The sequence below is a fragment of the Rattus norvegicus genome, chromosome 5, assembly GCF_021556685.1.
Source record: "Rattus norvegicus strain SHRSP/BbbUtx chromosome 5, alternate assembly SHRSP_T2T, whole genome shotgun sequence".
Classification (NCBI taxonomy): Eukaryota; Metazoa; Chordata; class Mammalia; order Rodentia; family Muridae; genus Rattus; species Rattus norvegicus.
In genome coordinates, this window is record NC_141538.1 from 166106401 (window position 1) to 166134016 (window position 27616).

General features: G+C 50.0%; 1 protein-coding gene and 1 long non-coding RNA gene across 5 annotated transcripts in view; one reads left to right on the forward strand and one right to left on the reverse strand.

The window, feature by feature from the left end:
* Window positions 1–1273: 1273 nt before the first annotated feature.
* Clstn1 (calsyntenin 1) overlaps window positions 1274–27616 on the forward strand; it is a 62365-nt gene continuing 36022 nt past the window's right edge. For all 4 annotated transcript variants that reach the window (NM_001436870.1, NM_001436872.1, NM_001436871.1 and 1 more), the window contains 1 exon segment: window positions 1274–1570. In NM_001436870.1, the coding sequence (NP_001423799.1) occupies window positions 1480–1570 (91 nt within the window). In that variant the 5' untranslated portion in view covers window positions 1274–1479.
* Window positions 8589–12071, reverse strand: LOC148006161 (uncharacterized). The gene is made up of 2 exons (XR_015621340.1): window positions 11421–12071; window positions 8589–11304 (listed from the first exon to the last, which is right to left on the reverse strand). It is a non-coding gene; the product is annotated as an uncharacterized LOC148006161 (long non-coding RNA).

The window sequence follows — 27616 nt, forward strand, 5'->3', positions numbered from 1 at the left end:
CTCGGGTCGCAGCACCTCTCCTCACAGCTGTTGAAGGTCTTCCTGTAGCATACAGTCCAAATCCTCTGACCTGCCTGTGTCCGGGCACGTCAGTCTACCTCTATGGCCTTCTTTCCCAAACTCTCCTAAACGGTCCTCTCTCCTGACAGGCCATGCTCCGCCTAGCATGGAGGGCTGCCCGCCTTCCTCACCCTCTCCCCAAGCTAGCCCACCAGCACCCTGTCCTCTCCCAAACACACCCCTGACATTGCTGATGACTCGTCCAACATTGGCTGAATAACTCTTGTAGGGCAGTTGAGCTTTTTGTTGTGGGTATCTCCCTAATGAGGCCACCCTGCCCTCCAGGGCTGACCCTACGTTGTTTTACCTGAGAAGGCATTTCACTTTCCTCATCCGCAAACTGGAACCAATTAAGTCTCCAAAGGCGCAGTGCTTACTGAAGCTCACCGTGACTGCCAGCCCTGCCAGCCCTCTCCTCTAGAGCGGGGCAGTGTGAGTGTGTGTGTGTGTGTGTGTGTGTGTGTGTGTGTGTGTGTGTGTGTGTGTGTTTCCAGATTACAGTAGGCCTATAAGGAAAAGGGACAGACTCCAGAACCCTGTAGAGAACCCTTCTTTTGAATTTCCAAATTCCTAAAGGATACATAGTATCTCTCTATTGCGCCACAAGCCTATAAGCCACAAAAGGTTTCTACGGTAAATCAGGAATCCCTGGAGTCAGAAGTCTCTTTCTAAACCCCCAGACTGGAGCTGGAGAACAAGTACAGACACCCTAGGCTGTTTACCAAACTCATTGGGATGAGCTGTGTTCCTTGCTCTGCTCATCACCTCCACTCCGCAGAGGAGGTCACTGAGGTGCTTGGAGGAGACACCGCTTGGATAAAGTGAGCCGGTGCTGGAACTCCGAGGCCCACGGATCTGCAGTTCTAGGGGGTGGAAGGACAAGTCCTTAGGTTCGGAAACCGAGGCGCAGATCCCTAGGAGTTTTGGGGAGCTTCCAGGTGCAGCGCCCAGGGGCGCGCGCGAGGAGGAGGAGTGGATGCTCCGGGGAGGCTGCGGGCAGGGGGCGCGTCCTGCCGGTCCCTCCGGGCTGCTCCCGGGCCAACCCTCCCTGGCGCGTCCCCGCAGGCGCGCACCGAGGGCTCAGCCTGTGGGCTCGCGCACCCGTGGAGCGGGGAGCGTGCGCGCGCGCTCTCCCTCCCCGCCCCGCCCGCCGCCACCCCGCCCCCGGCCGGGTACCCTCGCCGGACCCGAGAGAGAGCGCCGCCGCCATCTTAGTCGCCGCCGCCGCCGCCTCCAGCGCAGCGCTGCCGACGAGGGGAGGGCGCGCGCGGCCCAGCAGCACGGCGGCTGCCGCTCACATCCCGGTGCTCGCCGCGCCGCCCAGCCGCTGGCCCCCGGCTGCCCGCACCCCTCTCGGCGTCCCGCGCGACTCCCTGCTGCTTCCGCGTCGGGCCGGCCGCGGCGCTCCGAGCCCGAGCGATGCTGCGCCGCCCTGCGCCCGCGCTGGCCCGGGCTGTCCGGCTGCTGCTGGCGGGGCTGCTGTACGGCGGCGGGGTCTGGGCCGCGCGAGGTAAGCGGCGGGGCTCGGTGAGCCGGGTGCGGGAACCATAACTGGGTGCAAGGTTGGGCCGAGTGCAGGAGTCATGCGGGGCCGCTGGGGTCGGGTCGGAGCCGGGTGCGGGAACCGTGCTCGGGCGCAAGGTGGGGGGCCGAGTGCGGGAGTCATGCGGGGCCGCGGGGTTATGGGCAAGGCGGGTATAGTGCTGCAGTCTTGCAGGGCCTTTGGGTTCTGGGCCGAGTGCGGGAATCGTGCCAGAGCCCAGGGTTCGGGCCCTAGTGCACGCATTGTATCAGGCAAGGTTCGGGTCCGAGTGTGGGGATCGTGCAGAGGCCCAGGGTTCGGATACGAGTGCGCGAATCATATTGGGCAAGGTTTGGATCGGAGTTCCGGAATAGTAACCGGGTGCAAGGAGGGGACAGAGTGCGGGAGTCGTGCAGGGCCGCAGGGTTTGGGTCCGAGTGTGGGAATTGTGCCAGGGCCCAGGGTTCAGGTCCGGGTGCGCGCCTCGTATTGGGCGAGGCTCGGATCCTAGTGCGCAAATCGTCTTCGGCAAGGTTCGGGGCCCAGATCGTATCAGGTGCACGGACGGGTGTAGGACCCAGTGCAGGAATAGTGTCAGAGCACAGGGATCGGTGCCTAGTGAGGTAGTGTTGCTGGGGCGCGGGGTTCCGACCCGACTGTGGGGCTGATTGCCCGGGCTCAGTGCGGAACATCGAGCCCGCTCACTACGTGAGGTTCAGGTTCAGGCGCTCAGAGAGAGCTCCGGAGAACCTAGTCGCGCGCTGCAGATGCCTGGGGAAGCCAATTTCGTTCCCGGGCGGGGCACCTGGGCCTTGACTGCCCTAGTTGTAGCCGCAGGGGTGGTTGAGGTGCTGATCTGGGGAGATCTGGGGACGCGCGGTGGGGGTCAGCTCACTTTCCAGTAGCGCACGCAGCCTGGGGGTGCGCCCTTGGGTGGGATGCAGTGTACGTTGTTGGATAATCAGCCTAGGGATGCATACACGGATTTTGGTGTGTGCTTACATAAGATTCCACTCCTCCGCATCACTCTCCCAAGATCCCGGTTCTCTACTGCGGCTAAGTGGACACCACGACTTCGCCCCCTTTCGCCTCCTCTCCGCCGCCTCTCCGCGTCCTTTAAACGTGTGGTTTCGGAAGTAGCAGGGGCGAAAACTCCGCTCCCTTCCCACCCTTTTGCCCAAAGACGAAATTGAGAAGGTGCTTGTGTTCGCTGTTCATCCACCAGTGGGAACGAAGTGTTCATCTCCTGTCGCTTTACTCAGAGTAATGTTACCTGACTCGTGTGACCACGACGGAGACCAGGCAGCCCCGCTGATTCCTTAGGAGTGTAGGAGGCAAATATTTCTTTGCTAACTGAGTGTTTTAAACCTTCATGCACTTCAACTAAACATTTTACCTGCCTTCTGATACTTGAGGTTGCCACCGAAAATGCTTACGCATTGCAGATGAAGGCTTCTGAATGGAACTTGAAACCGTAAACATTTCCCTGGTCTTAAAAAAGTCTAGGTATTATAGTCCGCAGAGTGCTCGAATCTATTTTCTTCGAGTGTATATTTTGGAAATCAAAAGAGCCTTGTGGGAGGAGGATTGATAGACGTCTGGGTGAGACGGTCACATAATAACTTGCAAGCTTTCAAAAGAGATTCTTTTTCTCCTTGGCCTGATGTAGGAAAGTTGTGTTCACAAAAAGGGCAGAAGAGGGCAAAGCATCCTTTGTTCCAACATGCCACACAGAGGGTGATAAACTGAAAACGTCTTTTATTTCATCTAGAACATTCTGTCCATTCTTGTCAAATTCAGCTCCTTGCCACTAAGTATCTAAGTACCGCGCATTTGATTATTTTTATTTTTTGAAAAGTTTCATCAAACCAACTATGAGATGAGGTTTGAAGCCTGATATATTCAAGAGGGAGAAAAGTCAGTGTCGCTTCTCTTGGGGAAAAAAAAAACCGTACATGAAAGCAGGAGAGGGCTGGATTGGGTGTTTTGGAAACAGTTCAAGTAATATTTGGTTGAGTTGGTAATACAATTCCTTGCTTGAATCTCAGCTTTTAAAGTGTGTTCCTAACACACCCTCTAATTACTCTGGTAAACTATGGTTCAGGCTCACCTGATTAGCCTCATTATGGCTGAGAGGAACATGAAATTTCCAACGTCTTCAAAGTAAAAATGTTTGAACATCAGTTTTTCTTTCCCATGTGTCGTTTTTTTTTTCCCCCCAGCCTGCATGGTCATGAATATTCCATGACATGCTAATAAAACAATTTCAGTTTGAAATGTTACAAATGAGTTTTATATGTAAATATGCAATTTCTGCAGGCACGTTCCCTGGCCTCATTATTTCAGTGAACATCTGAGTCCTCCCTGCAACGTTGGTGCTGGGGACGGAGCCCAGGGCTCGTAGGCTGGGCAGGTGCTCTGTTCCCAAGCCACACTGAGCCACACTGCCCCTTCAGTGTTCCCCATTTGTTTCTTGTTGCAATGGAATGGCATAAAGTGTTGTTCATCCTCCACACGCCTTGAATGGTTATTAATGAGATAAAGGTCACATGCAGACTTACAGTGAGAACGAGATAGTCTTACTCTGTGGCCCGACTTGCTGTGTAGACCAGGCTGGCCCTGAACTTGTGATTCTCTGGGCTCTTTTCCCTAGGTGCCGAGGTTACATATATGTACCTTCTGTATGGCTAATTTGGGTTTTTTGTTTGTTTTGTTTTTTTTTTAAGAGTACCATAGAATTTCACTTTAATTTAAAAAATCCAGTAAATCAAAACTAGACGTCTCCTCTGCATGTCCTGGATGGTCATGTCTGCAGGAGCTCATCTTCTAGCCAAGGAGATTGGGAGAAACCATCAGGGGACAGAAATCAAGTGCAGAAAACAGAAACCGACATGAACGGGGATGCGAGATGCACTGGGTTTGTTTTTGCTTTTGCTTTGTCTGTCTTTTCTTTCATTTCTTTCTTTCCGAGACAGGGTTTCTCAGTGTAGCAGCTCTGGCTGTCCTGGAACTCACTCTGTAGACCAGGCTGCCTCAAATTCAGAGATCCTTCTACTTACGCTTCCTGAGTGCTGTGATCAAAGGTGTGCATCACCACTGCCCGGCAAGATTTCCACACAGGCTTCTCACAGCCTCAGTCTGAAATACTAGGGTGTTGTTGTTGTTGTTGTTTGGTTGTGTCTTTGGTTTTGTCTTCAAAATCAGAATGCTAACGGTCGAGCATGAGATAGGAAGGAGCACCTAAGCTTCCCTCCTGTCCTGTTCCACAGCTAAAGCTTCTCTTGAGAGACAGGTGCCGATTTGAAGACTGAGCCCAGGGTCTTGCATGTGGCTAAAGAAATGTGCTGAACTGAATCTCCTGCCCCTCACCCCTCTATTTGAAATTGTCTGTCTGTCCGTCTCTCCCCGAACACCTGCTCTCCCTTTCTCTATTTCACTTGCTCATTTTGCATAGCGTTTACTTTTTTTATTATTATTATTATTTGGGGAGAGGGGAGCACACCTTCTAGGCATCTTGCTGGCCCCTGTTAAATGGGTTTTTAGAAATAACTTTGAGGTGGGGGATTATTTCAATACAGACTTTATTATTATCCTTAGTCGAATACTTTGTTTATTTGGACCCTTAAATGCAAAAGAAGTAATAAAATGTTACTAAACCTTAGTGTGTCATAGTTTAAGAATCCTTTTTTTTTTTTCTTTTTAAATAAACTGTGAGCTGACATGTGGGTGCTGGGAATTGAACTCAGGACCTCTGGAAGAGCAGCCAGTGTTCCTAACTGCTGAGCCATCTCTCCAGCCCATAATTTTTTTTAAGGGGGGGTGGGTGCTGGGCGGTTTGAGAAAGGGTTTCTCTGTGTCGCTCTGATTGTTCTGGAACTTGCTCAGACTCATAGAGACCCACCTACCTCTGCCTCCCAGGTGCTGGGATTAAAGGCGTGCACCACCACTGCCCGGCCTGTAATTTCATTTTTTTTTTAAAGATTTATTCATTTATTTTATATAACTACACTGTAGCTGTCTTCAGACACACCAGAAGAAGGCATCAGATCTCTTTACAGATGGTTGTGAGCCACCATGTGGTTGCTGGGAATTGAACTCAGGACCTCTGGAAGAGCAGTCGGGGCTCTTAACCTCTGAGCCATCTCTCCAGCCCCCTGTAATTTCATTTTTTTTTTTTTTTGGTTCTTTTTTTCGGAGCTGGGGACCGAACCCAGGGCCTTGCGCTTCCTAGGTAAGCGCTCTACCACTGAGCTAAATCCCCAGCCCCTGTAATTTCATTTTTAAGTCAACAAGAGCAACTCATTTATGTATGAGAATATAGCCTGAAATGACATGTTTTTGTGAAATATATCATTTTTATATTGAAATGAGAAAAAGGCTATAATTGTACCAAGCTTCAGTAGCTGAGTACGTTTCGAGTCAGAATGCCATGGCACATGAAAGATCCCCACCAAAATACATAAATATGATAAGGAAAAACACTTAAAAACAGAACCGAGGGCTGGAGAGATGGCGCAGTGGTTAAGTCTCACCGTTTCAGAGGACCTAGGTCTAGCTCCCGGTCCAGTGGATCTGGTGCCCTCTTCTGGTCTCCTAGGGTATTGCACACAGGTGGTGCACAGACACACCTGCAGGAGAAACATATACCTGTAATTATAGCCCTGAGGAGGGTGAAGCAGGAGGATTGCCACAAGTTTGAAGCCAGCTTTGGCCCTGCAGTGAGTTCCAGTCCAATGTCAGAAGCCCGCACCTCACATATTCGGGTCGAGACTGCAAACACGTTCTCGCTTGCTTTTCCTGAGGTCTTGATTTGCTGGGAGCAGAGTTTCTCAAAAGGAATCCGTCTTTGCACATGGAAGTCTAAGACGTCGATTCTCCTGTGAAACGCGGCTTACGCAGAACGTGGGGAATGTGTGCCGTAGACTGGAGATGCTCCTGTTCTCTTCGTTGTTTAGAAACCCAGACGCCGCCGCCGTGCCCTTTAGACGTAAGCGGAGGCTATGGAAAGGCCACAGGTGGGAGCCGCATGCTGCGACAGCCCCTCCCTGAGCACATTCTCTGTGGGAGCCACCGCACCGAGACATCTCACTTAGCTGCACAGAATTGTCCTGCCCTCTGTCTGCAGTGTTTTAGCGGTGATTTTGTTCATCTTATTATCTAGCTGTGGGATGTATTATTAGAGCAGACATTTTCACAGGCTCCCTTGCTGAGTGGCTTTTTTTTTTTTTAAAGGTTCTTGGCAAAGGTTCAGTTTCTTCAAAGTAACCGAATATAGATATATACTTAAAAACCTGTAACCGTGTCTGAAGGTCAGCTTCCTTCCACTCCGAACCCCAGCAGGAGGAGTGTGGTGGGCAACATACAAAAGAAGGTCTGTGCTTTCCTTTGTACCTTTCTCATCAGAGGAGGACATTGTCTCAGTCACCTGCTTCAGGTCAGCTCCCAAGAGCTCCTGTTGAGCCTCTTCCCAGCTTCTCTGTTGAACCCATTCTCCATCTCATGACCAGTCAGCCTCTGAACTCACTTTTTTTTTTTTTTTTTTTTTTTGGTTCTTTTTTTTGGAGCTGGGGACCGAACCCAGGGCCTTGTGCTTGCTAGGCAAGCGCTCTACCACTGAGCTAAATCCCCAACCCCAACTGAGTTCCATCCTGACACTCCCTTTGCAACGACACTGTGGAGGTAGATCTCAAACCATAAAATTTACATGCGTGTGTGTGCGTGTGCGTGTGTGTGTGTGCACGTGTGTCTGTGTCTGTGTCTGTATGTTGTCTGTCTGCGTGTGTGTGTCTGTGCGTGTGTCTGTGTATGTGTGTCTGTCTGCATGTGTTTGTCTGTGTGTGTGCCTGTCTGTGTCTGTTTGCATGTGTGTCTGTGTGTGTGTATCTGTCTGTGTATGTGTGTCTGTGTGTGTCTGTCTGTCTCTGTGTGTGTCTCCATGTCTGTGTCTGTGTGTGTGTCTGTGTGTCTGTCTCCATGTGTCTGTGTGTGTGTGTCTGTGTGTGTGTGTCTGTGTGGTTGACATCAGATGGCATGTTTTATGATCTAGGATTCACCATGGCTAGACTGCCTAGCCAGTGAACTCAAATCTCTCCATTTCTTGCCACCTCAGGAATAGGATGTTTGACTTTTGTCATCATGCCCTGTGTTTACATGGGTACTGATGATCTGAACTCAGGACCCTGTGCATCAGACAACACACACACACACACACACACACACACACACACACGCCTACCTTAGGAGACAGTCTCATATAGCTCTGGCCTCACCTTGCCATATAGCCAAGATTAACCTTACAAGTCTGATCCTCCTGTCTCCGCCCCCACCCCGTGCATGCTGGGATTATAGACATGTACTCCCCTGCAGTGCTGAGATGGAACCTGAAGTTAACCCTTTCGAGTGTACCATTTGGTGATGGCCCTGTGCACAGTGGCAGTCACATCCATGCCTTTGGCAAGCACTGGTTTTCTGTCTGGATGTCCTGGTTCTGGACAGGGCATATCAGTGTTCTCACAGTACTGCCCAGGCCTCTTCCTTATAGTGTATCCTCAGGATATGTCAGTGTTGCAGCGAGTGTCAGAACCTCATTAAAAATTTTTGGCCAAATGATGCTCCATTGTGCTACGTTTTATGCATTTATTCACTGGCTGGGAGGCGCTGGATTACGTCCACTTAGTGCCTTTTCTTTTTTAAAAAATTATTTATTTTATGCATATGAATACACTGTCGCCATCTTCAGACACCAGAAGAGGGCATCGGATCCCATTACAGATGGTTGTGAGTCACCATGTGGTTGTTGGGATTTGAACTCAGGACCTCTGGAAGAGCAGTCGGTGCTCAACCACTCCTTCTTCCTCTTCTTTCTCCTTCCTTCCTCCTTCCTCCTCCTTCTTTCCAATCTCTCATAGCTCGGCTGATCTGAACCCATCGAGTAGCTGGGGCTCTCACTGGTTCTCTCATCCTGCCGCCAAGAAGAGAGATCCCAGGCTACTTTTGGTTTAACCAGCCTCCTTACTCAGAGGCTCCGCCATCTGGCAACCTTCACAGTCGCCCAAGGGAGGATTTTTCTGTTCAAACACCATATCCGACGCTGTCTGTTCTTAGGTCACAGGTTGCTCATTTTTTCCTACTGGGGCAAAGAAGTGTTTCACCTAACGGGTTCCCTCCCTGTGTCATCCATGTCCCCCTTCCCCCACGGGGCTCTGGGTACAAAGCTGCCTTTTCTCTCTCTCCGGTTTCCTTTGCGCTGAATCCTATCTTCCTTTCCTATCTTGGCGTCATCACCGCCTTCGGCTCTTTGCCACCTTTCACTCTGAGAGGCCCACGACGCTCTGTGGCCCAGTATCTCCCAAGTCCTGATGCTCAGTGATCTGAGGTGGAGCCAGCTCATGTGAGGGACACATGCAGAGTGCGGGTCTAGACTCCTGAGCAGGGCTGAGTGTCACGAAGGGGCCGGAAATGACACTCGAAGTCCTAGGCTTCAGCCAGCGTAGAGGACGATGATTGTTCATTCATTATAGTTGTTAAGCTAATCAAAGACCGGGGTTTAAAAATTAAGTTATTTTGCCTGGTCTTTTGATTTTCTTTAATTAATGTTCCTTATTTACGTAGCCTTTAATCCTGGTACAAAACATTTGGAGATGACGTTTTTAGATTCAAGTACATTTTAAAACTCAGTAAAAAATAACTGTCATTTTAATACCTCCTTAAAAATCAAAAGAAACAAAGATACTTATTCTAAGTTCTACCGGTACTTAAAAAATCCTTAAAATTCCATATATTCTGTACAAAACTGAGAATGCCCTTCGAGGTTCTGATCCTTCTGTCTCCACCTCCATGGGCTGGGAGACTGGTGTGTGCTGTCATTCCCAGTTTGTGGGTTCAGGGCATCAGACACACACACTTATCACACATTCACACTCGAGTGTGGCTTTGTGAATTCTAGTGAGTACTGTAAGGCCAAGCCATACTCGAGTGTGTGTGTGCGTGCATTTTTTTTTTGACACAGGGTCTTACCCTGTGTCCCAGACCAGCTTAGAACTCACCATATCACCCTGGCCTGCCTTTAACTTTCCTCAGGCCTCCTCCTGCAGCCTTCTAGATGAAGCAGCCATGCATACCCACCCTCCCAGCTGATGCTTGCCTCCTGGGAGACTCCAGTCTTCTATTCTCTAACAGCCTCAGGATGGAGACCCCCCCTTCTTTGTGTGTACAACACCTTGCCAGAGACATGTCACTCTAAGTCCATCGGAGGCAGGAAGAGCAAGTGGGGTTTCTGCGTGATTGGGGGACTTAAAACCCCGTGTCGGACAGACTATGTTTACCTTTAGGAAATGTTGACTAATTCCTGCCAGTTTCGTGCTGCATACAGAATCAGCACCCAGGACTACAGTCATTAGGCGAATCCATCATCTCTTTTTCCTGCCTTGCATTTCAAACATTTGTCACGAGCGAGAACCATGTACACGGACGTTGACAATGAGATTTTTTTTTTCCTGGCCTCTTCTGGGTAAAGACTGTGGAAGAACAGTGGGGTGGGGGCGCTGGCAGGAGAGCCGAGGCCAGCTTTGTGCCTGAGCCCTGTTACGGGGCGCTGCATTAGTGGCTGAGCAGCTCGGAAATCCTCAGGGAAGGTTGTACACCGAGGTGGTGAGGGCTGGTCTTGCTTCTGAGCGTTCGTAAATGTCTTCGTACTCCCATGTGTGATTCCCCGGTAAAGGGTTTTGTTTTTTTAATTTATTTTCTTGGCAGAGGTTTAGAAAGGCCCTGCCCAGGTGTGGCTTGCTTAACCAGGGGCCGATTAGGGTGCATCATCTATACATCAAAGTCTCAAATGTAAAATAAACGTCCTATGGCTAGAGGGATGGCCCGGCAGTTAAGACATCTTGCCGCTCTTGCAGAGGACCAGTCGGTTTCTAGCATTCTTACCACGAAGCTCACCACCACCTGTAATTCTTGTTTTGGGGCATCTGATGCCCTACTCATGTAGCGCGCACATACACATGTAGACTTTATTTACATGTGGTTAGGGGTGTGGCTTTCCGCTAGAGCACATGCTCTCTCTGTGTGTTTGGCCTCCACCGTTGCAAAAGCAAAAGGCAACCCAGGAGCTGGGGAGGTGGCTCGGGCTGAGAGCACATGGTCAGGTCTGGTTCCCAGGACCCACGTGGCCTTCACCTCCATCCATAACTCTAGTTCCAAGGCATCCAGTGCCCTCAAACCTCTGCACGCAGTGCATGTGTGCAAAGCACTCATACACACAAAATGAAATACTATCAAAACAGAACACAGCGACAGAGCCCTTGACTGTTGGTAGGCAGGCATGGCTCAGCGGGTAAAGGCGCTTGCCACACAAGCCTGAATTCCCGGAGCGCATGATGGAAGGAGAGAACAGAGCGCTGAGGCTGTTCTCCAGCCTCCAACTGTGTGCTCCAATGCGTGAACTCATATTCCTATCCACCTACAGAAAATAAATATGAATGAAAACATAGGTGCTTTTTCTACATGAACTGGGTGTGTGTCATAGGCAAGCGTGCTGTCACTGAGCTATCCCCAGTCCTGGACAATGCCATGTTGCTCCAGTTCTGGGGACTTTAATAACCAGGGCTACAGTGTTAGTGTTTGTTTCAGTGAAATGTTTTAGAGGCCACTGGTGGCCAGGGATACATAGTTGCTTATCTAACTGGTTGAGTTTATTGACCCTTAAAAAAAAGCCATCCTGACTATTCTTTTTTTTTTTTTTTTGGTTCTTTTTTTTCCGGAGCTGGGGACCGAACCCAGGGCCTTGCGCTTCCTAGGTAAGCGCTCTACCACTGAGCTAAATCCCCAGCCCCCTGACTATTCTTTTAAAAGTACTAAACTATGGAGGAGTTAGAGAAAGGACTGAAGGAGCTGAAGGGGTTTGCAACCCCATAAGAAGAACAACAATATCAACCAACCAGACCCCCCCCCCCCCAGAGCTCCCAGGGACTAAATCACTATCCCAAGAGTACACAGGGATGGACCTATGGCTCTAGCCGCATATATAGCAGAGGATGGCCTCATCAGGTGTTAATGGGAGGAGAGGCCCTCGGTCCTGTCAAGGCTGGACCCCCCAGTGTAGGGGAATGTTAGGGTGGGAAGGTGGGAGGGAGTGGATGGGGGTGGGGGAAGCACCCTCATAGACACAGGGAGAGGGGGATGGGATAGCGGGGAAACTGGGAAAGGGGATAGCATTTGGAATGTAAATAAAAAAAATCCAATAAAAGAAAAAAAAAGTACTAAACTTTTTGCCACTTTTAAGAAAAAAAGTGAGGCTGGAGATATGGCTCGGTGGTTAAGAGTATTTGTTGCTCTTGTAGAGAACTCAGGTTCGATTCCCAACACCCACAGAGGCTCACAGCTATCTGTAACTCCAGGGTCTGATGTCCTCTTCTGTTCTTATCAGGGACCAAAGTTAGTCCAGGGATGTAAATGCACATAAAACACGCATACACAAAATAAAATAAAAAATGTACTGCCAATGGCCTGGGTGGCTAGTCTTTGGTGCCCTTCTCTAATTATAGGTGGTATCGCCGTGGCCTGAGATATAGGAGGTTTCCCTGTGTCTTTAGTTGACGCCAGGGCCTTAGTATCAGAGCGGTGACCAGAGACAGAGGGAAAGATGCAGGAAGTATGTGGAGTGAGCAGCCCAAGGGATGTCGTCAGCGCCCTGTTTTGGAGGGAGCAGTGAACCACTGAGAACAGGAAGGGCATGGCTGACCATTGCAGAACTGGCAGCAGCCAGACTGCAGAGGCGGCAGCGGCCGGTCCAGAGCTGGTTATGACGCTGGAAAATGCAGAACATGGGTGAGCTCAGTTCCTCTCTCTGACACTAGCTCACTGTGACCAGAGCTCTGGTGGTCCATGTCCCCTATGGCCATGGGTCTCATCCTGCACCTTCTCAAGGAGGAGACCAGGAAGCATTCAGAGAGAAAGTCACAGTATGGGATCCTAGGTCTGAGCCTGGCCTGGAGCAAAGGCAGAAGGACCCTGGGGACCCCCGTCCCTCAGCTTAAATGGGTGACTGCCTTCTGCTTGGGGGATCCTCAACCCTGGTGGATGGAACAGAGCCAGGGGGCAGCGTGACGGCAAGCGAGGCTCTCAGGCTGGGCGGGCGGGTTTGACAGGTGGCTCGGAGGGACAGTCTGAGTCTCTGTGAGTCAGTAGGGCAGCAGGGAAGGCCGTGGGGCAAAAGTCTTCACTTCTGAACAGTCCTGACTCTCTTGTTTTCGGAGACAGGGTTTCTCCGTGTAGCCTTGGCTGTCCTAGAACTCACCGAGAAATGCCTGTCTCTGACTCCAAAGTGCTGGGTTAAAGATGTACACACCATGCAGGCCCAAGAGTCCTGATTTTTAATTTTAAGGGGGAGTCTCCCTGTATTGTCTGAGTGAGGTTGGACTTCAACTTCAGGGCTCAAGCAATTCTCCTTCCTACAAGCTGATTGGATTTTCTTCTAGAAATTGAAAATATGCTGGTAAACTAAGGCAACTGGTGTAGAAGGTGATGTTGGCACCTTGGCCCAAGTAGCCGGATGTTGACAAAGTTAAGCCATGTCTAGTCTGGAGTCGATTGAAATCTCTCCTGGATGCCAGGAGTGTATTTAATCTCTCCTCGCTCAGATCCTGTTGTTGTAAACTGGCCCTCAGCATTCTCTGACCTCTGGTATCTTCTGGAGCTAAGAGCCAGCTTCATTCTGACAGTCTTTTCTGAGATCAAAGTCATGTGTGATGCCGGGATGATCCAGGGGTCACACCTCGGGTCACTTGTTAATCCGAGAGGACAGCAACTCGAAACTCAAATAATAGTTTCTGCTTGGGAACATTAGAAACCGTGGAAGTTTCCCAAGTGACCACGGGACGGGATATTTACTCAGCCTGTATTGAGATTGGGGTAGATCCATAGGGAAACAGTAGTCACATAGACGTCATGGCATGGGTAATCACGGCTGTAACTCCTGAGTCTCATGTACGATGAAGAGATGAGAAAGTGGAGAGAGAATTCCAGTGTCTTGAGTTCTGCACCAGGGTGGGTACGAAGGTGGACACAGCCCGTCCGTCATGGTCTGAAGGGGAAGAACGGAGGCCGGAGTGGAGGGAGTGGAAGAGCCTCCTGGTGCCTGTGGATCAGGTCAGGTGATGTGCTCACCACCGGGGACTGTCTGACCCCTTCTGAAACTTGGTCTCGCTGTCTCCAGCTCCCCGGTGCTGGGATCTTCGGCATGGGCCACTTCGCAGGCCTTTCAGGAAGTGTTTATTAGTGTGCATCACATAAAGCTGTGACTGATCAAATGTACCCAAGAGTTGGTATTAAAGAATTTAACTTAAGAATTGCTGTTTGGAACTGCCCCTTGGGCTTTCCAAATCGTTTAATCTATAAGAATCAGATTCGCTCTGTTGTAGGAGCACCGCACCAAAGTAAAGCTAAAGAGTGGGTTTCGGAGCCAGCCTGAGAGCTCAGTAGTCAAAGCATTCGGTGTGGGAGCCTGTTTTGACTGGAGTCTGATCCCTGGAGAGAACCGGCTTCCCAGGGTTCTACTCTGACCACACATGGGCTGTGGCACGTGCACGCCCTCTGTGACACACAAAACATCACGCATCATACACGCTCACCTGATGGTAAAAACGCAGAAGGGGGCTGGACAGGTGCCTTGATGGCCCAGAACACTGGCCGCCCTTGCTGAAGAATTGGGCTCAGTTCCCAGCACCCACGCTGCAGCTAAGAACTGTCTGTAACTCCAGTCTCAGGGGATCCAACACCCTCTGCAGGTAATGCCTACCTAAGGTACACAGGGATACACGTAGGCAAGGACATACACATAAAATAAAAACGAACACGTCCTCAAAGGAAAAATATTAAACTGCGGCCTGGAGGGATGGCTCGGGTTAGAGCATTGGCTGATCTTTCAGAGGATCCAGGTTCCGTCCCTCGTACCCGGGTGCAGCTCACAGCTCACGTCTGTAACTCCAGTTCCCGGGGATCTGACGCCCTCACACAGACATACATGTGGGTAAAAAACACCTACGCTCGGAAAATAAAAATACAAATTTAAAGTGTGTTTTACGTAATTTCCCCCTCCCCACCCCCCTTTCTTGAGACAGAGTCTGTGTCCCAGGCTTGGTCTTGGACTTAACTGTAGCTGAGAATAATCTTCCGCTTCCGATCTTCCTGCCTTTCCTTCCCTCAGGCTGGGATTACAGTGCCACCTTGAGGGGTTTATTCAGTGCTGGAGGTCTAACCTGGGGTATGCTAGGTAAGCCGTCTACCTGCTGAGCTGCTGCGTCTTCAATCCCTCCTCGTGGTTTCACTGTGCCTGCAGGTACCTGTAGTTCTTACAAGCCAGAGGACCATTGCAGTATGGGAGTTTTGAGACCAGACTGGGTAGACCTGGTACCAAACCAGACCAGACCACACTCTGGGGATGCAGCAGAGCCTAGGTACCCACACTTCAGGGTTTTAGAACTTGGCGTGACTGTTTATAGTTTTCATTTGTTTTGTTTGTTGAAGCAGAATTTTTCTGCGTAGCCCTGGCTGTCCTGGAACTCCCTTTGTAGACCAGGCTGGCTCAAACTCACAGAGATCCACCTGCTTCTGCCTCCCCAGTCCTGAGCCCCAGGGCGGGCATCACTACCACCCTGCCGCAGTTTGTGTTTTGAGACGGGTCTCCTGGGGCTCAGGTCTCCGGCACAGCCTACACTGGTCCTCCACCTCCCTAGTGCTGAGGTCACACCAGGCAGTCTCAGACTTGACCAAGGACTTAAGGAACTTGTGTTAGTGTAGTTTTGTTTCTGTGCAGGTTAGAAACCAAAAGCAAGACCCAAGTAAGCGAATTGATAATTAGTTACCGAGACAGTAATAATAACCCCCATCACATGACCATTTCACATATTAAATTTTTCTTCCTGAAACAGCTTAGAGAGCTGGGGATGTGACTCAGTTGTAGGAAAACAAATAAACCAAACCAAGGGGCTGGAGAGATGGCTCAGTGGTTAAGAGCACCGACTGCTCGTCCAGGGGTCCTGAGTTCAAATCCCAACAACCACATGGTGGCTCACAACCATCTGTAAAGAGATCCGATGCCCTCTTCTGGTGTGTCTGAAGACAGCGACAGTGTACTCATATATAATAAATAAATCTTTAAAACAAACAAACAAACCAAACCAAACCAAAACACTTGCCATTGTGTGGGAGGCCTTGGGTTCGATGCCCAGAACCCCCAAAACCAAAACAAGCAACAATTTAATCAGAAGACCAGCACTGATTTTTTCTAATCCCTATGTCTGATTATGAAGTGAGCTGAGTCCACTCCGTTTGAAATATAGGAGGAAGGTTCAGCCTTACACAGACGCATAGGTGCAGGCTTCTGAAAAGACACTGAGGCTACCTCCCCCTGCCCCCACACACACCCGTAGCAGGAATGGCTTTAATGCAGCACAGAGAGATCTACTTGCTTCCTCTTGCTGTGGACCTCATTAACCATGAGGGACTCCCTGGAGTGGAGTTCTGGCCCTCACGCCTGGCACTGCTTGTGGTACAATGCAAGCCACCATGGCCCAGCGAAGCACCTTCACAGATGGAAAGCTCCCTCTGCTTGGTGTTGGGATTTCTGTGTGCTTTCGAGCTACATTACTTTGCTTAGTTTGGTTTGGTTTGGTTGGGACTGGTGTGGGCTGTGTGTCTGCTTCACCACTGGGGTGCCCGAGTGCCTATGGCAAGCCGCTCAGGGGAGGCAGAACACAGTGTGTGTGATAGGGGTCCCAAGCGAGAAACAGCGGGGTCTGGGACAGATGCTGAGATCTGAGCCTCCTGTGAACCCAGATGCTGCTGGTTACCTCGGGGGTTGGGAGCGGGGTCTGTGGGTCCATACCTTCCCTGCACGTCAGGCAGGAAGGGGATGGCTGAGCCTGAGAAGGGATGGAATATGGTTTGGTGCCCAAAGTATGGAGGGTCTGGAAGAGAGAAAGCCTCCATGAGAATTAAGCATGGCCTCACCCAGCCATGGTCCTTGATAAAGGAGCCGGTTCTTGCTTGTTCAAACCGCTTTATTCGTGTTGGATGAGGATGCCTACGTCTGACTCATGGTGAACCAGGGATTAAATACCCTTTGCAGGAAGGAATGCCTAGGAAGGGAAGCTCGCTGGCCGTTAGCATGGAGAACTGCATGTTTTTATGCTACAGGACCGACGGTCTTCTCAGTGGGGCGTCTTGGTTACGTGTTCCGGAGCAGGTAGTTTGCCAGGGAGCTGGCCTCACGCCTACTGTCCTCAATTCTGAGATTTCCTGGGGTTTAGGCTTTGCTCAGCCTTACCAGTTCTTCTGTCTGGTGGCGCTGTCCACTTGCTCCACAGAGGATGACCTTGAACTCACGATCTTCCTACCTTCATCTCTCAAGTACTAGATTGCAGAAGTGTACTGCTTCTGCTTCCACATTTCTTGTCTTTTAAAGTTCTGCTAATTTTTTTTTCCTTTTCTTTTTTTCGGAGCTGGGGACCGAACCCAGGGCCTTGCGCTTGCTAGGCAAACACTCTACCACTGAGCTAAATCCCCAACCCCCTGTTAATTTTTATTTTCTACGTGTGGGTGTTTTCCGTGTGCATGTGTGCTCGTGTGCAGCAACACATGTAGTGCCCGTGGGGGCCCGAAGAGTGTTGGAGGCTCCTCTAGAACAGGTTGTCAGCACCCCGTGTGTCCTGGAAACCAAACCTGGTTCCCCGCACGAGCAACCAGTGCTCTTCTTCACGGAGCCACCTCTCCAGCGCACTTCTGGGTTCTCTCGGTGGGTGGTGGTTCTGGGGTCCGAACCTCAGAACCTCACTCATGCTCTGGAAACACTTCCATGTCTGGCCTCTGTTCTTGGACTTCAGTTGTTAGCAGTAGCAACAAATTATCACCTTCGTTTACCCTCCCAAGATGGCCCCTTGCAAGCCTGCAGGGCGCCTGCTTTTTCTAAAGCTGTGATGAATGGAGCCTGTGTTTGCTGCCTGCTTTATTTTCCTGAGGAATCTGTTGGGATTTCTCAGCATCAGGCTTTACTTGGGGGACAGTTCCACCCTCGGGACCTGCCCCGTGCCTGTGGGAAAGGCTGTGAACTGCTAACCCCAGGGCGTGGGTTTTGGTGTTACCCTTGATAAGACCAGTGACTTAAGCTTAGATAACATTCTATACGTCTGGGTCCCTGAGCGTACTCCGTCCCAGTCCTCTTTGTCCTCTGTGTGTGTGTGTGTGTGTGTGTGTGTGTGTGTGTGTGTGTGTGTGTGTGAGAGAGAGAGAGAGAGAGAGAGAGAGAGAGAGAGAGAGAGAAAGAGAGAGAGAGAGAGAGCGTTCCTTTACTTGTAAAGCTGCCAGCTTGCCTGCCCACTTAAACAGGCTCTGGAGTCTGGAATTGTATTGCATTAGGATGTTGGGCACTTAAAACCCTTAAGCTTTAAAAGGAAAAAAAAATCTACCAATTTGTCTTAAAAACAACAACAATTAAAAAACAAACAAACAAACAAAACCCTCAGCTACTGAATTGCGATGCTGGAATTCCAGAAGTAAAAGGAACTTCAGAAATCATGTTACTTACACATTTTACCAAAGTGGAAGTGACCACGGCTGATACCTCTGTCAGTGGTTTTTGTAGCTCAGGACTAGCAGATTAGGTTGAATAGTAGAAATGACTTAGAGGTTAAGAATACTGGGGTTAGGGATTTAGCTCAGTGGTAGAGCGCTTGCCTAGCAAGCACAAGGCCCTGGGTTCGGTCCCCAGCTCCGAAAAAAAGAAAAGAAAAGAAAAGAAAAAAAAAAAAAAGAATACTAACTGACCTTGCTCTAGACCTGGGTTCAGTTTCCAGCACCTACATGGTGTCTCACCTACATGGTGGCTGTAACTCCAGTGTCAGGATATCTGGTTCCCTATGGTCTCCACTGACTCCTGCATGCATGCATACGGTGCATGTAAATTCATGCATGCAAAATAAAATAAAATGTCCTTTAAAGTAAATCGATAGTTCCAGTGAAGTGTAGCTCATTGTTGGAGCGTGTGCCGTGCATATGTAAGGCCCCGGGTTTGATCCCCAGCACGACCCCCGAATATTTCGTATAATTGGTACATTGTATTTATTAACTTCTATGGCATTTACGTGTGTAAACATCTCAGAAACGTGTGCTCGCCCCGTTGGCAAGTGCTTAGGAAGGGTCTGCTGTGGCTTTACTAAGTACTGCTCTCTCTGTGGTGTCTTCAGTGTGAGCCCCAGCCCGCTCGCCCGTCTCCAGGGGAGCCCTCCTCATCAGGGAGCTAAGCTTTACCTTGGAGGGCATCTGGAAGGCTGGCTGCATTCTGCCTGAGCATCCCACGGGGTGAGTTTGGGTGTGGCCACTCCCCACTGGGAGCTCTGTGTGGGTTATTTAACTTCTCCGTGACCCAGATTTCTATCTCTGAAATGAGGATAGAGACAATACCCACCCGGGGTTGTGGGAGAGCGAGTGAACCTCTCGAAGTGTTGTGAATGGCAGTATAAGTATGTAAGCTGTTTTATTAAAGTCCGTGTAAATCCCCCACACCTCTTCTTAAAATTGAGACAAAATTCACATAATGTAACATGGACAGTTGAAAACCTGTTTTTAGCATTCGCTTACACATGTGTCTGCGCTCATGTGTTCCCCTGCTACAAATGCGGAGGCCAGAAGACAGCTTGAAGGGCTTGCTTTTCTCTTTCCATTCGGTGGGTCCCTAGGGATTGAACTCGGGTTTTCGGGTTTGGTGGCAAGTGTGTTTACCTGCCAGCCCTGGTGTTTATGTGGGCATACATTTTTAGTTTGCATGGGTAAGTACCAAGGACAGTGGATAAGGGTGTCTCTTGTCTGAAACTGCTGGTGTCTTTCAGGGTAACGTTTTGCCTCCACACCAGTAGTGATTGAGAGTCCCCATTCGTACCTTTCCCGGCATTTGACCGCTCTGTTACCTGGTCTGTTTAGTGGAGTCTCACTGTCGTTCAGGTCCACAGCGCGTGTGGGGAACATCTGTTCACACATTCACTCACCTTGCCGTCTGTGGAGGATTCTGTCTGTCTTTTGCCTGTGTTAAGATTGTTCATTTTGGGGGCTAGAGAGATGGCCCAGTGGTTAAGAGCACTGGCTGCTCTTCCAGAGAACCTGGGTTCAGTTCCCAGCAACCACATGGCAGCATAAAACTGTAACTCATACCCTCACACAGAAGAATGCATGCAAAACACGTAAATAAAAAATAATAATACAAATGAAGATGCCGTCATCTTCTTACTGAGTTGTCCTCTTGCCCTCAAGCTCCTGCCCTTGTCTCCTTTTGAGGTGAGGTGTTTATTTGGTGCCCAGACTGGTATCAAACATCTCATCTCAATCATCCTCTTACCTAGATCTCTTGAGGAGCTCTGGCTACAGGTGTGTCTGTCTATCTGTCTATCCATCCATCCATCCATCCATCTATCATCTGTCTATCATCTTTTCATCTTATCTATCTATCCATCCATCCATCATCTGTCTATCATCTTTTCATCTTATCTATCCATCCATCCATCCGTCTGTCCATCTATCATCTGTCTATCATCTATTCATCCATCCATCCTATCTATCTATCTATCTATCTATCTATCTATCTATCTATCTATCATCTGTTCATCTGTCCATCCATCATCCATCCATCTGTCGACGGGTTCTCACTATGTATCCCTGGCTGTCTTAGAACTTACCATGTAGACTAGGCTGGCCTCAAACTCACAGATACCCTCCTGCCTGTAAAAGGAACTTCAGAAATCATGTTACTTACACATTTTACCAAAGTGGAAGTGACCACGGCTGATACCTCTGTCAGTGGTTTTTGTAGCTCAGGACTAGCAGATTAGGTTGAATAGTAGAAATGACTTAGAGGTTAAGAATACTGGGGTTGGGGATTTAGCTCAGTGGTAGAGCGCTTGCCTAGCAAGCACAAGGCCCTGGGTTCAGTCCCCAGCTCCGAAAAAAAAGAAAAGAAAAAAATGTTTCTAGCTTTATTTTTATTATTTTATTTTTGTCTATATTTATTTTGTGTGTGTTTTGCCTGCATGTGTGCCTGCTTGTCACATGTGTGCAGTGCCCATGGAGGCCAGAAGAGGGCGCTGGATCTTCAGGAACTGGAATTACAGACAGATGTGAGCTGCTATGTGGGTGCTGGGAATTGAGCCTGGGGTCCTCTGGAAGAGCAGCCAGTGCCCTTAACTTCTGAGCCACCTCTCCAGTCCCACCTCTTTTATTTCCGCACCACTGGGAATCCTTTTCCTTAGCCTGTCTAGAAGTTTGTTTCTTTTTCTGTTTGTTGTATCTTTTTGGAGAACCAACTTCGATTTTGTTCGTTTTTTTCTATCGGTTTTGCTGATGTAGCTCTAATTTTTGCTTTGATTCACAAATAGCTTAACTTCTTTTATATCTTTGTTTTAGGGCAGTGGTTCTCGACCTTCCTAACCCAGCTACCCTTTGTTACAGGTCCCCATGGTGTGACTGCCAATGACAGAATTGTTTTGCTACCTCATAACTGTAATTTTGCTACTATTATAAATCATAATGTAAATACTTATATGCAGAATGTCTGAGCCTCCAGCCCATGGCTTCTGAGAGGCAGGAACTGTAGACTTGTGTTACTGGTTTTTGTTTTTGTTTTAAGATTTATTTTATTTATATGAGTACAGTATTGCTGTCTTCAAACACACCAGAAGGAGACATTGGGTCGTATTACTGATGGTTGTGAGCCACCAGGTGGTTGCTGGGACTTGAACTCAGGACCTCTGGGAGAGCCATCAGTGCTCTTAGCCGCTGTGTCATCTCTCCAGCCCCCTCAAGTGTTGTTTAGTGATGGGAGTTATGAGGAATGTGTGGCTAGCCAGTCTTATCGCTGTGTAAGCATAGCGTGTGTTTACACAGGCTTAGGTGGTGTAACCCGGAGCGCATACCTGTACACACCTGCCCTTGGTGTGTAGCCTGGTTTATGTTTTAAACTTTAATTAATCACTAGACTCTGAGATGCACATTAGCCTGTACCTCCATGGGGTTGAGATGGTCAGCATTTCTTTTCCGTCTCATGTCTCATTCCTTAGGTCTCTGGGGCAGTGGCAGGCTTCCGTCCATGTTACCTCATGATGATATAAAGGAGTACCTTCTAAGATAACAGCAAACAAACACCATGGCTTGTCCATTCATCTGTTGATGCTTCCTTCGGGTGGACCTCGGCTGCTCTGAGTACTCATATTTATGTGGCTGCCCCCCACACACCCCAGTTGTAAGGCACCAGGGATGGCATTGTGTTCGTTAGCTTGTTGAGAAAGTTCCAGCAGTGGCAGAAATATTTTTTGTTTGTTTTTAAAAGGTGTCCCCCCCCCCCACCATCCCACACTCCCAACCCCACCTGAGACAGGGTTTCTCTGTCCAAGGTTATTGGCTGCCCTGGAACTTCCTCTGTAGATGAAGCTGGACGGTTTATATTTAATCTTTATTGGTGTCTGCGTGTGCACGTGCGTGAATGTACCCCACGTGTTTGCGGGTGCTGAAGGCGACCAGAAGATAACATTGGATCCCACAGAGCTGGAGTTCCAGGCCGTTGTGAGGTGCCCAATGTGGGTGCTGGATACTGAACTCAGGTCCTCTGCAAAAGCAGCGTGTGCCTTGACCCTGAGCCATCTCCAGCCGGGCAGAAACATTTTCACACGTCAGCCAGCAAAGGAAACCCTTCCTTGTCCTTTGCCTTTGAGGGCAGGTGAGCTTTTCCCCATCTCCAGGCCAAGCAACCTCTCGATTCCTCAGCTGTCCTTCATGTGACTCTTTCTCAAGCTTCCGCCAGCCAGCCTGGTTTCTTTCTGGGCACCTCCAATGGTGTGGGTGTCGCCTGTCAGCTGAGGGTTTGATGGAGGTCCCTATTCCTGTCACTATCGGGGTGGCCAGCTACCCTTTTCTGTCAGCACGATGCCCTGTTCTGGTCCTCCCTCCCTTTCATCCATCTTGCTGCCTGTGATCCTCGCTCTAATTTACTGATTAATCACCACACATCCTATCTATTCAGTCGTGTCATCTCCAGTTTGACAACCAGATGGGTTGGAGGGAGCCCGGTGAGGACAGAGCCTTTGAAAGATGGCTGGAGGGTGGACTGGGTTCCTGATTCTCCTGAATCGGAGCCCTTTTGAGGAGGCTGCCAACATGTGGTTAGTCCTCCTGGCCTGCCTTTGGCGGGTCCCTGACTCCCATCCTGTTCTCAGTCCCTGCAAACCGGGAAGCCTCATCACGTGTTCACCGGAGACCTTGTCACGTGTTCACCGGAAGCCTCGTCACGTGTTCAGGATCTCAGCTGAGTGAGGCAGTGAGGCCCAGGCCCGTGCTTGGCACTGAGCGAGTTGTAGCTGAAGTTTTCCTCTCAGCCTTTGCCTGAAGCATCCAGAGATCTTGTCCATGTGAATCCGGATGCCAGCTCTCGCAGTTCCTCGGTCTCCTCTAAAGGCACAGGAACGAGCTGAGCATGTGTATCCTCCGCAGCCGCAAGCATCTTCATCTCCCGGCTTTGTGAGCACCATAGGCCCCTTAAAGAGCAGCTATGGTGGAGCTTAGTGTCCAAGGACTTAGAAGGCTCAGAATAGCTCAGGCAAAGTGAGTCCCTTTCTTCTTCTCGCTTGGAGTCTGGTTCACGATGACATTGATTCTGTTCTTTCCAGGAAAATAAACGCGCTTCTTGAGAGGCCCCGTGGCTGAATCTGATAGGGAAGGCTAATTTTCTGTTTATCCTAAGAGTGTTAACATTTGTTTTGCAAATAAAAAAAGGGCTTGTCAGAGCACCAGCTTTGCGGTGTTAGTCTGTAGGAACATAAATAACAAAGGGGAGAGGGGGAAGAAAAACAGGATCCTGATTTTCAGACTAGGCTTTCTGGCTTTATAGAAGCTTCACAGCCAGCCTTTGGTAGCACTGGGGGAAGCAGCTGGTAAGGGTTTTGCATCGATAATGAATGTCAGCAGGTCTCCAATACCTCGTGGCCTTTTTGGAACTGCGTGTGATAAAGTTTCCTATTGTGCGTGAAGGTCAGAGACCAAAAACAACACAGGACTTGGAAATGCCGCTGGACTATTAGTTACCGGTTCAAGACGGTGCCCTGCCCTATTTAAATTCAAGACAAATGTGGCAGTGATAAAGGGGGAGGGAAAGGTCAAATCCTGGCCTGTATTTTCTGATAGCACTAAAAGAGGAAATGAGGGGACTCATAGCTTGTGCTCTGCGGGATAACTGGGTTTGTAGTCAGCACTGTAAGCCCCGCCCACCCGCCCAAGCGTCACCGAGCTGTACCCACGTGCTTACCGTCAGGATCTGCCCCTTGCGTGTTACCATTTAATTCTATAGGAAACTGCATGGAGGTGCTATGGAGAGGACTCAGCAGTTAAGAGCACTGGCCGCTTTTGCAGGGGACCCTGGTTTCGTTTCTGGTACCGACACCGTGGCTCAGAGCCAATCTCTCTATAACTCCAATTCCAGGGGACTTGATGCCCCCTTCTGGTCTCTGAGGGGACCAGGCATGCACATGGCGCAGATGGGAAGCTGAGACAGATAAGTTGGTCTGAGGAAGCAATTGGGAGATTTGGAAACACTGGTTGCAGGGTTTATGTTGGAAACCCCGGCTTGCCCTAAAGCACGTAGGAGCAGTCTGCACAGAAAGAGACTGTTGGCAGCTCTGCATGGAGATTCTGGGCTACATCTCAGCAGTCATCCGAGAGAGAACGGTAAAGGGGCGAAAGCAAGAGCTGGTGGTCTCAGCTGCTGCAGGCGATGAGTGAGAGCCAGGGTTGGGTTCCTCTCAAGGTGGGAGTGTTCAGAGAGCACTTGGGAGAAAAACCCCACTCAACTCAGGCTGAGAAACCTTGCCACTTTCCCCAGCTGGCCTCTGCCCCCTGAGTGTCCAGTGACACCGTTGGGTCCTCTGTCGGGAAGTGTGACAGCTACCTAGAGAAGGCCACACCAGTGCTGCAGCCGGGTCAGTCCGACTGCCTCAGCCTCCAGTGTGAGGTCGGCTGCCCAGCGGAAGTGCACCAGGCAGTAGACTTCCTGCCCCCCTGAGGTGTTCAGAGCAAGGTGACTCTTTGTAAGGTTTGCTCTCCCCTGCCCTTATCCTCAGGAATGAGAGTCTTCCAGTTTCCCTCCTTCGTCCGCTTCAGGGACAGATACCTGAGAGAGATGCACTCTTGTCTCAACTCCAGTCTCCCTGACTCCTTTCCACACCTCACACCTTAGTTCCCAGGAAGCTGCTGCTTTGTGAAGAGTCAGCAGTCACTGCTTGAGGTGGGAGCTCAGAGGAAACTGGACCCCTCCCACCTGACTCTCCCTCAGCTGCCTGAGATGCGACCTGCAAACATCAGGCGCCCTCTGTCTTCTGCGTCCTCTCTGGGTGTTCTGAGAGCCTCTTTGATCTCAGGGATACTGCAGCTCAGGGTGTGACTCCATCTCTGCCCGAGGCTGTCCTGGGTCAAGACATAAGGACACCCAGAGGAATCCTGTGACCCCAGGGCCCCCTTGACTGGGCCCTTTCCAGCCTCCCACCAAATTCAGAGAGCGATTTCTGGTTTCCCAAGGCCTACCTCTCCCCGACTCCTCTTCCTTCACCTTTGGGAACATCCAGGAAGTGGTGCACGAACTTTGGTTTGCAGTACGTGGGGTCCAGTGTAGACCTGTGGTGCATGTCTTAACCTGCTGCAGCCGGTCTCCAGGCCTCCCGCCCGGTGCAGCACACTGATGAGACTGAAGAGCCCTCGGGACACTGCGAACTGTGTAGGAAGCTCAGGTGACAGTAAGGGTCACAGGCTATCGTGGAGTTTGTCATGGTTTCCGCTGGTGCCTGCCGGGCTTTGGTAGAACGGATCTAATGTTGAGAAAAACAGATTAGAGGAATGACATCTACAGTTAATGTGCGCTGGCTCTTGTGCTCCTGGAGAAGTGTGTGTGAGTGTGATCGGAGGGCACTTTTGGAAAATTAAAGATAACCTTTTATGAGGGTCTTCGTGACAAGAGAGCGGGGTTTGGGGAGCTTTTACTGCTGCTGCTGCTGCTGCTACTGTCGTCTGCTGTCACTGTTGCTTGGGATAGACCCAGCACCTTGTGCGTGTCAGACCCCTGCTTTGCCATATAGGACATGTTCTCACCGCAGTGTAAGTAATGATGCAAGCTTCGGTTCCGTTGTTTTCTGAGACAGCGTCTCCCTGTGTAGCCGTGGCTAGCCTGGAACTCACTCTGTAGACCAGGCTGACCTCGAACTCAGAGATCCACCTGCCTCTGCTCCTTACTGCTGGGATTAAAGGCGTGCACCGCCAACGCCTCGCTGTGACACAGTTTTTAAGCTCAGGATATGGGAGGTAGAAGCAGGCAGAACTCTGTGCTTGACTTCTAGGCCAGCCTCGTCTACATAGTCAACTCCAATCCGAATGCTTGTAAGGCCGTCTCCCCAGCCCCTCTTTTGTAGATTTCCCTCAGCCTCCTCTCCTGTCTTGTGCAGCAGCAGAAGCTTAGGAGCCACACCATAGCTCCATTCAGCGCCTTCTCGTCTTGCCGTGTGGCATCTGGACTCCTAGTCTCCTGCCCCAGTAGCCCTGGCTGGCTGCCTTCCCTCACCTTCAGGGCCAGGCCAGCATTTCCTGCTTCCTCCCTCACCGCCCTCCTTTGGAGCTCGGGTGGGAGAAGTCTCAGGGATTCTTCTCTCTCCAGCCACACTGGTAAATCTCCAGTGTCCCCTGCAGCTGTCCTTTCCTCACATGAAGGACTCGGTGCAGCTCTTCAGTCCCAGTGAGGCAGATTGCTGCAGAGTCAGCCCACGCCTGGTGACAGGTTTCAAGCCAAGAGCCTCTCTAGAGGGTTAGATCTGGCTCTGCCCTGGTTGAGCACATTATCACCTCGTAGGAAACTGGGCCTCTTATGACACAGTGTCACAGCCAGTGCTTCTCATAGTCGAAGTGAGTAGATGTAACCTCCATTCTCTCCCCTTAATTCTGTATAGCTGAAGGTGACCTTGAACTCCAGATCCTTTGGCCTCTAATTTTCATGTGAGAGAGAGAGAGAGAGAGACAGAGAGAGAGAGAGTGAGAGGGAGAGAGAGAGAGAGAGAGAGAGAGAGAGAGAGAGAGAGAGAGAGAGAGTGTGTTAGTTCACACCAGAGGTTGATGCCAAACATCTTCTTTAATTGCTTTTCTCTTTATATATTGAGGCACAGTGGGTCTCTCACTAAACCTGGAGGTCTCTGATTCAGTCAATCTGACTAATCTGCAGTCCCCAAAGAGGCTTTGTCTGCACCTGTTAGGGCTGGGATTATAGGTGGACCCTGTTGTACTTTTTTTAAAAATCTGGGTGCTGGGGATCTGAACTCCATTCCTCATGTCTATATGGCAAGTACTTTATCCACTGAGCCATCTCCCAGCACCTTCTCCATGATGTTTACTAAGAAAACCAAGGGCTTACTTTTATAATTTAATATTGTCTTATACATTGTATGTTTTTATGTGTACATATCACACTAAGTTGGGTGTTTTAAAAGCGTACAGCTGATTTTAATGTGCAAAGCGTTTTTTGAGACCGATTTCTCTGTGTAGCCCTGGTTGCCCTGGAACTTGCTCTGTAGACCAGGCTGGCCTCTAACTCAGAGATTAAAGGTGTTGAACAGTCGCTGCCTGGCTACATTGTTCTTAGCAAGGGGAGTCTAAGTTGCCTCTTAAGGAAGCAGGGCTAGAATTTGCCTTAGAGGATTTCTGACCACGGCTTGACTATAGCTGACTATGGCTTGACAGCTTGACTTAACCAGGGAAGATGCTAGGGCCGTCTAGTGTCTGGAGGTCTAACATTGGACGTTCAGTCCACTTGTTCCTTTTGAAAATTTGCTTATTTCCGTTTTATGAGTGTTTCGCCTGCACGTGTGTAAGTACACCAGGGGTGTGCTGTGTGTGCCCACAGAGGCCAAAAGCCTGTGCAGCACGGAGCCGCTGGCCCAGTCCTGGTTTTCAGTGGGGGAAATCACTCTGAAC